The sequence below is a fragment of the Pterocles gutturalis genome, unplaced genomic scaffold, assembly GCF_000699245.1.
Source record: "Pterocles gutturalis isolate BGI_N339 unplaced genomic scaffold, ASM69924v1 scaffold11369, whole genome shotgun sequence".
Classification (NCBI taxonomy): Eukaryota; Metazoa; Chordata; class Aves; order Pterocliformes; family Pteroclidae; genus Pterocles; species Pterocles gutturalis.
This window is the reverse complement of record NW_010128255.1, coordinates 1-12,103: the sequence shown is the minus strand read 5'-3', so window position 1 is coordinate 12,103 and position 12,103 is coordinate 1. Positions and strand designations below refer to the sequence as shown.

Sequence of the window (12,103 nt, the reverse complement as noted above, 5' to 3'; positions counted from 1 at the left end):
ATTAAACTGTGGTCAGGGAGTTGCACTGAATGTGAGTATCATACAAACACTGTTCCAGCACAGAAGTCCTCTAGTCACAATGAAGGAACAAAACAGCAGTTCCCAATCTCTCCCACATTAAAGAAAAAAAAAGCCAATGTGGAAGCTTAGTTATAAATCTGAATATCGATCATTTTAATAACATGTATTTTAGACACTGGGCAGAAGAAACCAAATCCTTCACTGTATCACGCTATCCAATTCCTCTCTCCAAAGAGTCTATCTCCTGCACAGTAAGCAACATCCTCCCTGCAAACATATCCACTAGGCAACAGAAGCAGATCTGCTGGCATCCATCCTCAGGAGATCCTCTCGATAGCCTGGGCCCAGCACAGACTGCTCTGAAGCTAAAGGTCAGAGCTTCAAATGTAACTCTGCATCCTCTAGAAAGCAGGCAATAGCAGAATTTCATGCTGTAAAAGCAATTTAAGCTGCTAGGGGCCGTACTACAGTATTCTGTATTAGTCTGCATTATTCATAGATAAAGGAGATGGAAGTTTGCAATCGGTCTACATTCCAGAAGAACCTGCACACACTAAACTAACAAAATACAAATACATATTGTAAATCAAAAAATAAACAGCACACCATCCGAAAATTATTCAGAAAGGTTGTCCTTCAACTATCACATCTGGTTTGGCCCTGTTCAGATTCAAGAACTCTTTATCCAAAATAAAATGCTGTCCCAAGCACGAAGTCATATTGGAAGCAGGGACACAAATAACCTCTTAGAGCAAGAGCAGGAGGACTGCATGGTCTCTTCTTCTGCACCTGAGCACATCACCCAAGCAGATAATCTCAAAGCCTGATGAACCGAGTGTTCATCATAGGCTGCAGTGAAGGTTCTTGTCAAGTGCAGCCCCCAGAAGGCCCTAAGGCCAGCATTTCATAACTTCTCAAGGCTTGAGCTTGCAAATTTTTTTTTTCCTGTTCCTTAATGCAATTTCAATGTCACCACTGAAGTTTTTCAGTCCTCTCCCAGTTTCAAGCTGAATCATACATTGGAAAATTAGTGTGCTATTTTCATATTATCTATCTGTAGCCGTAACAGGAAAACAATTTTGGGGAGAGGGGACAATTTTCACATTATAATCCTCAGTTCTTTTCTCCTCCTTTCTAGCCTCCACAGGAATCAAATACAACATTACAAGCTGACTTATTTAATTTCTATTTCCACAAATTCAGTTCTGATATGAGTCAGCTGTCACAGTTTAAAATCTGCCACAACTGAATTGAATGATGACACATGTGAACTCAAAATTATTTGCCAAAAAAAGAGAAAAAAAAGTCAGCCTAGAAGGTAAAAGCCCACTGCTGTCAGCTACCACAACATAATTTAATTCTCCAGCTCCTACAGTAGTGTCCATACAGCAACCTCATATTCAGTTTAAAGTAATTCCTCTCTCACGAGCAGGGTAGAAAATGGAAAATCTCCTCTGGAAAGCTACCTAGACTCCAAAAGGTGCAATAAAAAAATAAAACAAAGCCCCCAAACAAACAAACCAACCTTGTTTAAAAGTGATGAACAGCTAGTGCTTCCCCCCCACCCCCTGCCTCCCACAAGTGATGAGTTTGGAAATCCTCATAATATTGTCCATCCTAGAATGACCTCAGAATTTTAATCCATCCACCCAACTCCAAGATACTCTCAAGAAAATATCCTCAATAAAGATGTACATAAATGTAATTTTAATTTCCAAAACACAGAATCACTTTCTCCTTTCACTGTCTTAGCACCTATCAATCACTCTGTATGCAATACAACACAAAATAATCATGCTGAACTCTATTACAATATGCAAATACAGAAATTCCCCTGTATGCAAACAAAGAACTTACATGCTTTTAAGTTAAAACACTGTATCTATTTTGGCTATTCAACACACACTATCTTTTAAGAAATAATAACAGATGAACTACTACAAATTGATGCCAATTAAGCAATAATGAATATAATGCATTTTGTGAGAGCAAGATGGAACAATGTTTTTGTAAACTGACAATATGATTGTACACAATTTCTTTTCACTTTTTAATGTTAAACTGCTAATGATCTTTACACAGAAGGCTGACTTCCTTTTTTATGTACTGATTGAAACAGCAGTCTCCTCTTCTGTATCTGTTGTTCAGAGCTTGAAAAAAAAAAAAAAACTGTTTTCTCCACAGTATTGTGAAGACAATGCTTGTTTCTGTAGCTACTATTTTACATTTAACAGGGTTACAGTCTGATCTTTTACTGGTTTTCAGACTCTTATGAAATGCTTTGCCTTTTTGCTTTTTAAAATTATGCTAAAATTCAATTGTTAGCAAACTGAAATGGTGGAAGACAGGAATAACTGGTCTCATGAAGTAAAAAAAGACATTTAAACTTTATAAAACCGTGAATACAAGAGGTCTGTCTGAAAATTTCTGTTCTTTATAGCTGTTAAAGTTCTGGATATTATTGTTAATGGTTTTGTTTGAGAAAGAGTTGCTTTTTTTAAAAACAATTCCTTTCTACTTTTTCATTCAGACTGTATTCTGAAACGTTCTGTATAAATTCTCCATTCTTTGGTTTGGTCAAAATCTGTTGGCTTGGATTATAGAAGCTTTTGAGTTTCTTCTGATAAACAAGTTCATGCGTTCTCTAGTTTGACGGTATTTTACTTACAGGATAGGAGCCTTTGTGTGTGAATAGTATACAATGTGCTTGCTGTATCTTTGTTGGGCATACATGGATTTTTCACCCATATTGAGCTAGCTTTATCAGTTTTTCTAAACCTCTGTCTTTTATTTTATGCTCTTATAGTTGACATTGTTTTATTAAGTGTTGTCACTTTGAAGGCAACAGGAAAGGCACCTATGCCAATGGCAGCAAAATAAGGTGTAGCACAAGGACTTATGCATCATGCTATATTCCTGCAGATTACAAGATTAATAAAGGTACTTAACTGGCAATTAAGAAAAATTAGAAAAATCATAATACCACCTACACCTTTAAAACAGCCTAAGCTGCATTCAAAATAAATTTATATTTCAATTACAGTGTTCACTGAATGATACACATTTTCAATTGTTAGATACAGGTTTGAATCCTCAGCTTAACTTGAACACGTTGTGATACATCACAGACTTGAGCATCAAGGGAATCTGCACAAAAGTGTGACAGAAATTTTGACATAACTTCATACTTATGATAAAATTTGGTTACTAGGAAGATGTTCACAGGCATTTAAACATGTAAAACAACATTTCTTGACTTTGAAATCCATATCTACATCCCCTCAACTTTTTGTAGGCATGTGCTGCAAGCTGTAACAAGCATCAGTAAACATAGATTTCTCCTCCTGTTTTCTTGTTCATATTTTCTTTAACAAACAAACAAAAGCCAGTTGGCACAAGTAATCTGAACTCATTTCCATTGCAGCAGGTACATCCCAGTGCATACTACAATTAAATACCACTGCATGTTTTCTCACACCCACTTTCAGTATATATGATTCTAACTAGTAACGCTACATGGTTTTAGTTCTATTAATGCTTTTTTCAGAGTCTGTACTCCATCAGCAAGAGAATATGCAGTGTCTGCTGCTCTATATTAAACAAGGGAGATTGCTCTTGTAATCCTGCTTTAATAAACAGTACTTAATGTACAGGCATAGATGGAAGAATCCTCTTGCTAGAGCTCTACATGTTCTTCAGAGAATGATCTGGATACCTCCATCTGCTAACCACCAGAGAAAAACCTAAAAAAGGAAAGTAACACCCAATAAAATATTTTGTTCAATTGTAGGAGCAAGAGCTCATAACTGCAACAAACTTCACTAAGTTCAAAATCTCTCTTTCAGAACCCTTTGTTTCTCGTCTCATCTGGTTCTGCAGTCATTATTTGAAATTTCCATTTCAAAAAAAGAAAATAAAGCAGAAGAGGAAAGCCGAAGTTGTTAGAGTAAACTTAAGCCTTAAAAAAAAATATATATATCTAAATAATAAATGTTTGAGAAGGGGAAAGTAATTTGGCAGAAGAAGACTCACTGCTTTGTACGGTCTTTTTTTTTAATTGACTACTTTGCAATTCATTAAACACCACTAAATCTATCTGTTTCTAATACTCAGATTTACATATTTTAAAATATAAAGTACTAAATATGTTCTGAGAAGCCACTTGGATTTTTATAATCACCATGCAATTACAGGCATCAGCCTTAACTTACAAATACAGTGGACGTGGAATATTTAAATTGTTAGAGTTGTTTGCAAAAAAAAATGTTACTGGTGCAGCTGCACGTACAAAACCCCTTATTAACAATAGAGCTTATACTGACTTAAGAGTTTGTCAAAACAGCTATAAGTAATTCAACAAGGCAGATAACCTAAACCAGAAAAATACCTTTGTACATAAATATTGCATAACAATCAATTTAAAAGATATTGACTAGAAGCATACAGTAACTATCTGTCAAGTCTTAAGAGAGAATAAACACAAACTTTTAATACAGTACACCGAGGACATATTTTGCCAGGTTAGTGCCTACGAATGTGTTTAAGCATCAGTACAAAAACATATATTAAAATGAAAGACAAAACATGCTGTTTATTTTAGTACTTTAATGTAAAAGGTATCAAAAGGGAAGGCAGATTTGAAAGCCTCTGTTGGACCAAATATTCCACTGTCAACTGAGAACTCTGGGCAGGTCTCCCCAATAAGGCCCTGAACTGTCCACCAAGCAAATACTGAATAGAAGGCCACCAGGAGTTCTGTTACAGTACTCACACTGACAGGAGAAAAAACAGCAACAACAAAACAAAGAGGAGCAACAACAAAACCAAGAACAAGCCACAAAACCACCCACCTGATGAAACTTAAACCAAGGAAGAAGAAATGCAAGGAATTAAAAAATGGCAAGCACATTCAAGAATGACAGTTGTGAAACTGGTAAGAACATACCTGAAAAATTAACATATTTAAATAGACTAAATATTGCTTATCCTACACCAGTCTGACTTCCTCAAATAATGTTTTCCAACATGACAAAGCACAGGATGAATAAAAATACATATTATAGGTATACTACCTACATAGAATGTATGTAGTATGTAGTAAAACTGAAGCCTTTCAAACTATTAACTAATTAGCTTGAGGAAAGGTCTGAAATATCTAAACGCAGATATTTTCCCTTTAAAAAAGCAAAAAAACAAAAAACAACACCACATCTCCAGTACTATAAAGCTCCTCATGCTGCAATTCATAATTTGAGTCAGTTCTTAATAAGCAAAGTAGCCACTTTGAACCAGAGCCTTAAAAAAGTAATTATTTCCAGTATTCTTTTTTTAAAGCAGTATCTATAGTATCTGGTGCAGCCCTGGTACGATGGTGCTGTAGTAAACACTACAGAAAACAGTTTAACAAGAGGATAATCCTTTTTTCTGCTAAAAATCTCTCTGGCATGGCAAAACCAACTGCTGCTTAAATTTTACAGTTATTAGACAACAACGCAACCACTACATAAAAAAATGATTTTTTTAAGGTTTTTGACAATATAATTTAATTCATACTTTTCTACATGACTTTTTGATAAAGAAAAATCTAGTAGCCCAAAGTCTACCCTCTGGTGAAAATGTTTGTCAAATGTATGCAAATTCCCAAAGGGAGAGATATGTAAGTGGTGTTTAACTACAGGGTACATAACCTTTCTACAGTCTGAACAACAACAATAACAGAATTCCCCTGCTGAAGCTGTCAAACTGAAATCTGACAGTTTTCACAAACTGAACAGTTACTCACTTAGGGGAAAAAGCATGCATAAAGTCTCCTTGTAACAAAAACACTACTTGTTCATTTCAGATATATTTAATTTCCTTTATTTCAGCCTAACACCAAGACCCTCAATCTAGACTTCATTTTGGTCACAGCTAGTTCAGACATGCTATTTTTTTTAAATGGTAAAAGAAGCTACGAGGGTTTTTTTTTTTTCTTCATTTTTAAAAAAATAATGTACACACCAAAACGGTGCTGCAAGTCCTGAAACTTCTTCCTTGACAAATTTAAACTAGCACAATACACTGAAACCACAAAAACACATCTGAAGTCCTCCAGGCAGTGAATGGTCTTTCTGTAAAGGAAGTGACACGTAGGTGCATGCTATTTGTCATACTCTGATCCTGAGAATTTATACCCTAAATTTCAGAATCTAGTTTTGTTGCCTAAAGACCAGTATTTATACTTACCTAATAATTCTATATTTATCTTAATATTTATACTTATGTAAAATACTGCTCAAATCTTGGCATTAACCAGGGTGGACATGGCTAAGTTTGAAGGCTGAAAGAGACATGCTTTGTATTTTCAGGGCTGAGTGGGTACAGAAAAAAATTTACACTGCATATTGGGCAAAGGAACTAGTCTAATTTAGGCAACTGTACCATTCTGTTGTGTTGCTACTAAAAAAGATCTACAAAAAGCTACAGTGTACAATAAGTAAAATGAATGACAGACCCATTCATCAAGATTCCACTTTTATCTTGAGATCCTACTGTAGATGAGAAGGACCACTCTTACAACGCTCACTTTCATAAACTCTTTGACAGTGCTTAAAGTAACAGAAACACACTGAGGAATGCAACAGCCTCCAACGCTGTTATATAAGCTACTGATGTAATCACAGTACTTCAAAATTATCATGATACCCAGATCTGACATGTTCATACAGCTGCAACCAGAAACTGGCAGCTTAAAATGCCACCTCTAGGTTCAAGACAGCCCTCATGAGACAGAACAGCTGTCAGCCTGCTGGTTGTCCAACACACATATTCAATGCAGAAAGCAAAAATCACCATAGTGCCTCTATGATTTGTGATGCAGCCAAGGGGTTCCATTTTGCTGTTGATGTTCAGCGTGAGAACAAGAAAGGTTTCCTGTAACAGGAACAATTTTCTCTTCTTTATTTTCTGCTTTCAACTATACCTTATAATACCAATATTTTAATTCTATCACAGCATTTTCACACAGATGCTTAGCAGTATCAGCACTCTAAGTTAAGAATCTTGATTTCTCAAATACAGCAGCTCTCCATGAGTCAGGTGAACCAACTATCAAGTTTCATAACAGATGTAGAAGAGTAACTTCACCAGTGTTAAGAGAAGGACATATCAATGACACGTATTTGTACCTTATTTATCTTAGTTATAAATAGCTTAATGTAAAGTGTTAACAGAGTGAGTTAAATGAAAAGAAACATCTATGCTTCTGAATTTCTTAGGAAGTTTCATGGGAAACAAGAGTGGAACCTCCTGGTGGGTCAATGAGTGTTACTGGTAGGATGGTGTACCAAATGTACGTGGAAAGAAAAGCCAAAGTTTTTCATTTTAACTTATTTTGTATCGTGGCTTATTGGAATATTCCTTAAACCATTGTTAAACCTTTTTTATTCACTACCTTTCTTAAGTAACTGGGTAAAGAAAACTAACCAGTAACCTATTGAAAATTAAGCAAAGATCCAAACAGCCAAAAAGTATTATTATATTTAATAAAGGTTGAAAAGCATGACAAAAATAGAACAGTGAAGGCATAACTGAACACCAGACCACACTGACTGTTTCCCATAAAACACTGCACTGATAAATATATTCAAAATACTCTTCAAACAATTTGGATTTTATTCCCTCTGACATAAGTAGTTACAATACTATGATCACCTACAGAATTAACTAATGCAAAACACCTTTCAATTTTAATGAGATATGCCTAAATAGTGCATAAACATTTTTAGATATTTTTTCATCTTCCTTCCAAGTCTGATTTAGTACATGAACAAAGCTTCATAAAAACATAAATATAGCAAAGTAGAAAAAATTAAGTATGCGAGACTTAATAGAGTTGTAAGTAAAACTCAGTGGGCCAGCAGAAGATTTTAATTAAATTTACTTTACACAAAGTAATTAAAAATAAGAAAATTTTCCACTGTAAAGAATTAGGACAAGGGGAAGAACATTACAGTGTCTTACAAGGCAAAATGGTGAGTGCGGAATTAGTACAAAAGAGCTACTTTTTTCACAGGTAGAGGTTCAAACAAATTCAGTAAAAAAATGGAAAAGACATCCCTACTTGGAACTTTGCCAAGCCAGACCCTGACATTCCATCAAGGATTATATACATAGTTTATATAGGATCTGGAATGGATACACAGAAAAGAAACCCACCACAATACGGCTCAGTGAAGACCTTGTTAGTGCAGAAATTACAAGTTATATTCCAATTTTAACATTACTTTCAAACACCTTACAGAAGCCATGCCATGGAAGAGAAAAAGCGGATAACACTAGAAACTAAGCATACCACTGTCTGCAAGCAATGAAGATGACTGTTGACAAATGCTTTCTTTACAGAGATGACTGGAGTGGAACATACAAGATCGTTCTAGTCAAATACAGAGCAGCCAGAGCACAAAAAAACCCTCTTGCCACTTTGTTTACACTGGTGCTATATTCGCATAGCTCAATCTGTAATGGTTCCCTGTGCATATTTAGCAATTCTCTGTGCACCAAACTCAGTTGCTCAGAGTTATTTCCAAAACTACAAAAGCAGCCTCTCTTTGGAGAACTGTAGAAAGTTACTAGAGCTACCAACCCTCAAGCAGAGCTGGCCTGTGTAAATGCTCCAGCATGGTAGCATTTGCAGTTTCCACCTCACTGCAACTCAACACAACTCAGATAAAGAGTGTTTGTATGGAGGATCACCAAGGCTTTCCCAAAGGCATTATAGTCCAAAACAAACAAACAAAAAACCCAACAACCCACCACAAACAAACAAGCAAAGTCCAAAATTTAAATCCTCCATCATCCCTCTCCTCCAAACATTCTAGTCTATGAACAGTGCTTCCCAGAGGCACCATGGGAAAGCAATCCAACAGCCAAATGACGTCCAGTCCATACAATTATATAACACACTTGTTTCATTACACTAAAAAGTGAGCATTCTTGCTAATGCTTTCAAATAGTTTAAAGATAAAACTTCAAGATAAAATGAAATAATCCTTATGGATATTGCTATCTTCTAGTTCTGAAACATTATGTTTTAGAAGCACACATGCTACGGCCTTTGGAACAAGCTATACATCCTGATTAAAAACTGCTAGCTACTTGGAATTGGGTAACTTGGAAAATAAAGCATGTTCTAACTACTCAGCTCTAGGTAACTAGCACATAAATACAGACTTACGTGTGTATACAATTTATTTATGTATCTTTTTAAATGCATTTCTCCCCTTAAAACTATAGACATCATCTAATGACCTAATGCAGTAGTGTCTTCCTCAGTCTCCTTAGGAAATTCAGCTACCTCTCTTGCAGCTAAAGCTTTCTGAAAAAGCCACAAGACAAAAACAGTTGGCATAGGAGTTTTTTTGTTTCATTAAAAGGAAGAGACAAGTCAAAAAATATTTTCAGGCTATGGTAACACCTCCAGACGACCAGCACTTAGGGCCTCACTGTACTAGTACTGCACCAACAGCAGTTACTTCTTTAGAAATAACTTCACACTAAAATTTTCACACAGCCAGAAGCTATGGCTTTAGGCACACAATTCAGGTAGCTGAGATCAGAAGCAGCTCCAAGAGTATTTGGCTGCTAGGAAATGACAATAGTTCTCCACTAATCCCAACATTTATTGGAGTAATGCAGTTACACAGAACACTGCAGAAAGCTGAACGACAGTTGAATTTAACAGTCCCTGCTGGCTTGTCTCCCCCCAAAGTTAAAAATTCAGAGAACTCAACATCAACTCCAAGACAGCAACTCCCTACCCCACAAGTTTTCCAGCATGAGAATCACATCTGAACTGCTCACACACCACATTCAACTTAACAGAAACATGTTGGTCCTTTTAGTGCTAAAAAGCAGGAAATTGCACCGATCACAAAGACTGAAAACCCCTATTTCATCCTTGAACCGCTGACTACTACTAGCAGATATCACAGTTCAATATTCAAACATATAGAGAAACATGGAACAACTCGAGTTTGTTTCCAGGATAAGAAGCTACTACTGCCCATCCCTAACCAATGGAGCTTGAGGGGAAAGACTGAGGAACCATACTTACCTCCAGATAGGTAGTATCTGGTGAACTTTTGACACTTGTTATATTGTGAATAGGGAACTTTTATTATTCACTGATTAAACTTCAGCTCCTGATGCATAATACTCAAGAAAGAGCAGAAGAACAGTATAAAAGAAATTTTGGATACAGATCTGCAAAATCAAAAGAATTTAATGTATTCACTCAATGAAGGGATTCCGAGGTCAGATGAAGCCCTCCTGTAAACATCACTAGTGGACTTCCCGTTTCAGATTTCACAGAACTTAAAAATGCTCCTTGTAAACTGTTTGAAGCTAACGTATCAATCTCCAGCTGCTGACCAATTGAGATGTAAGTGTACATTATTTATCATTTCATGTATTTTGGAAATCACAAATTTTCCAAAGTTAAATATCGCCTCTAGACCAGCACACTCTATACACTTCTATAAAACTGATGATTATCATTAACAGAATAGTCACGCAAAAAGGTATCCAGGCACTTAACAGGGAGCATTCTGCACCAGAGGACTAGCTGGATCTATTACAAGAGAACGCAACATGCTCTGTTATTCTAATATCATCTTACCAATGTGCTCTGTTATTCTAATACTACCTTACAGTGACCCAAGTGGAAGATTAATTCACCTTCCCAAAACTACATCTTTACAAGAAAAAGATACATTTTTTTGCAAATAATAATAACTTTAAAAAATCCTACCATGGTCTTAAGGATCAAACATTTTATATAAAGGCACTCAGCATAATTTGCTGCAGGCCTAACTCAAAGTCCACTGAAATTACGTTCAAGACTCATCTATTTCAGCGTCGTTTGGATAAGGCCCTACGGAAAAAAAAAGAACACCACACCTACCCCCTCCAAAACACAAGAAGCTCTCCTAAAAATGTCCCAGCATCTTATAACTTATTCAAGGTATTTCAGCATAACCCACACAAACATGTACATGTATATCCGTAATGACTATAAAAAACAAAGCAGAATAGGGGTTTTTTCCTATTTGATAGCATTAGAGTAAAACCAAGAGGCCAAACATCTCAGAATAAAAATTAATACCACAATTAATGTGTAAGTTGTAGTTCTACTGATTCAAATCAAACCCCAACTGTTTAATTCAGACATGGTGTTTCAGAATGACAAGTGCATGCCTTGATCTAAAATGTCTATAGAGACCACACTTGCAGAGGATGAAACCTTTAAAACCAATTTCACATCTCAGTTCCACTAAAATATCACTCAGAGAAGGAAGGCATGGACTATTTGCAGAAGAGCCCCAATTACTCACATGAATGATATGTTTAGAGGCCAAGCAGGTATTCACAAATAGGTAAATTATCCTCTGGGGCTCCTACTCCCAAGCGCTCTACTGATGCAATTTTTATTCGGGGGGAGGGAAACGAGAGTGTCAAATGTTCAAAACGACCGAGAACAATGTGCGCCGAGCCTATGGAAAACGGTACTGAGAAGATCCCAAGATCCTGGAAAACGTAGCAGCGGCACCTGGGCTCTCTCAGAGAAGGCCACAGGACAGGGCAGCAGGCCGTGGTTATTAACCTGGCCTCTACGGGGGCTGAGAGCAGGGAACAGTGAGCTGCACACGCAGACACATTATCTCCCGCTTAGCCTGGGCTACAAAGGGAAAGACGAATGCGGTCGCTAGGGGGGGAAAGCTGCATCCTCCGGAGAAAGACGGTCCTACCTCCCAGCCGAGCACGGCGCCGGGGGAGCGGGCGAACGACGGAGCTCCCCGCAAAAGAGGGCCGGGGGAGAAGAGCGCTGGGAGGGCATCTCCCGGGATGCCCTCCCGGGCCTCTCCGGCACAGCGTTTCCCTCCCCTGAGGATCCCCGTCTTTTCCACGGGAAGGTTCATTTTGGAGGGGGCGGAGGAAAGAGGAAGGGTCGCAGCTACTCACATGGGCTCCAAGGTTTTGCTGAGCCAGGATTTCAGCGCCTCGAAGTTTTCTATGATCATTTTAACCACCATCCAGAGCGGCC

General features: G+C 37.2%; 1 protein-coding gene across 3 annotated transcripts in view; it reads right to left on the bottom strand.

Annotated features, from left to right (window-relative positions):
• The window catches only part of RBM26 (RNA binding motif protein 26), a 58,792-nt gene extending 46,695 nt beyond the window's left edge, over nucleotides 1-12,097 (bottom strand). For all 3 annotated transcript variants that reach the window (XM_010079552.1, XM_010079553.1, XM_010079551.1), the window contains exon 1: nucleotides 12,022-12,097. In XM_010079552.1, the coding sequence (XP_010077854.1) occupies nucleotides 12,022-12,092 (71 nt within the window). In that variant the 5' untranslated portion in view covers nucleotides 12,093-12,097. The remainder of the gene's footprint in view (nucleotides 1-12,021) is intronic.
• Between the last annotated feature and the right edge of the window lie 6 nt (nucleotides 12,098-12,103).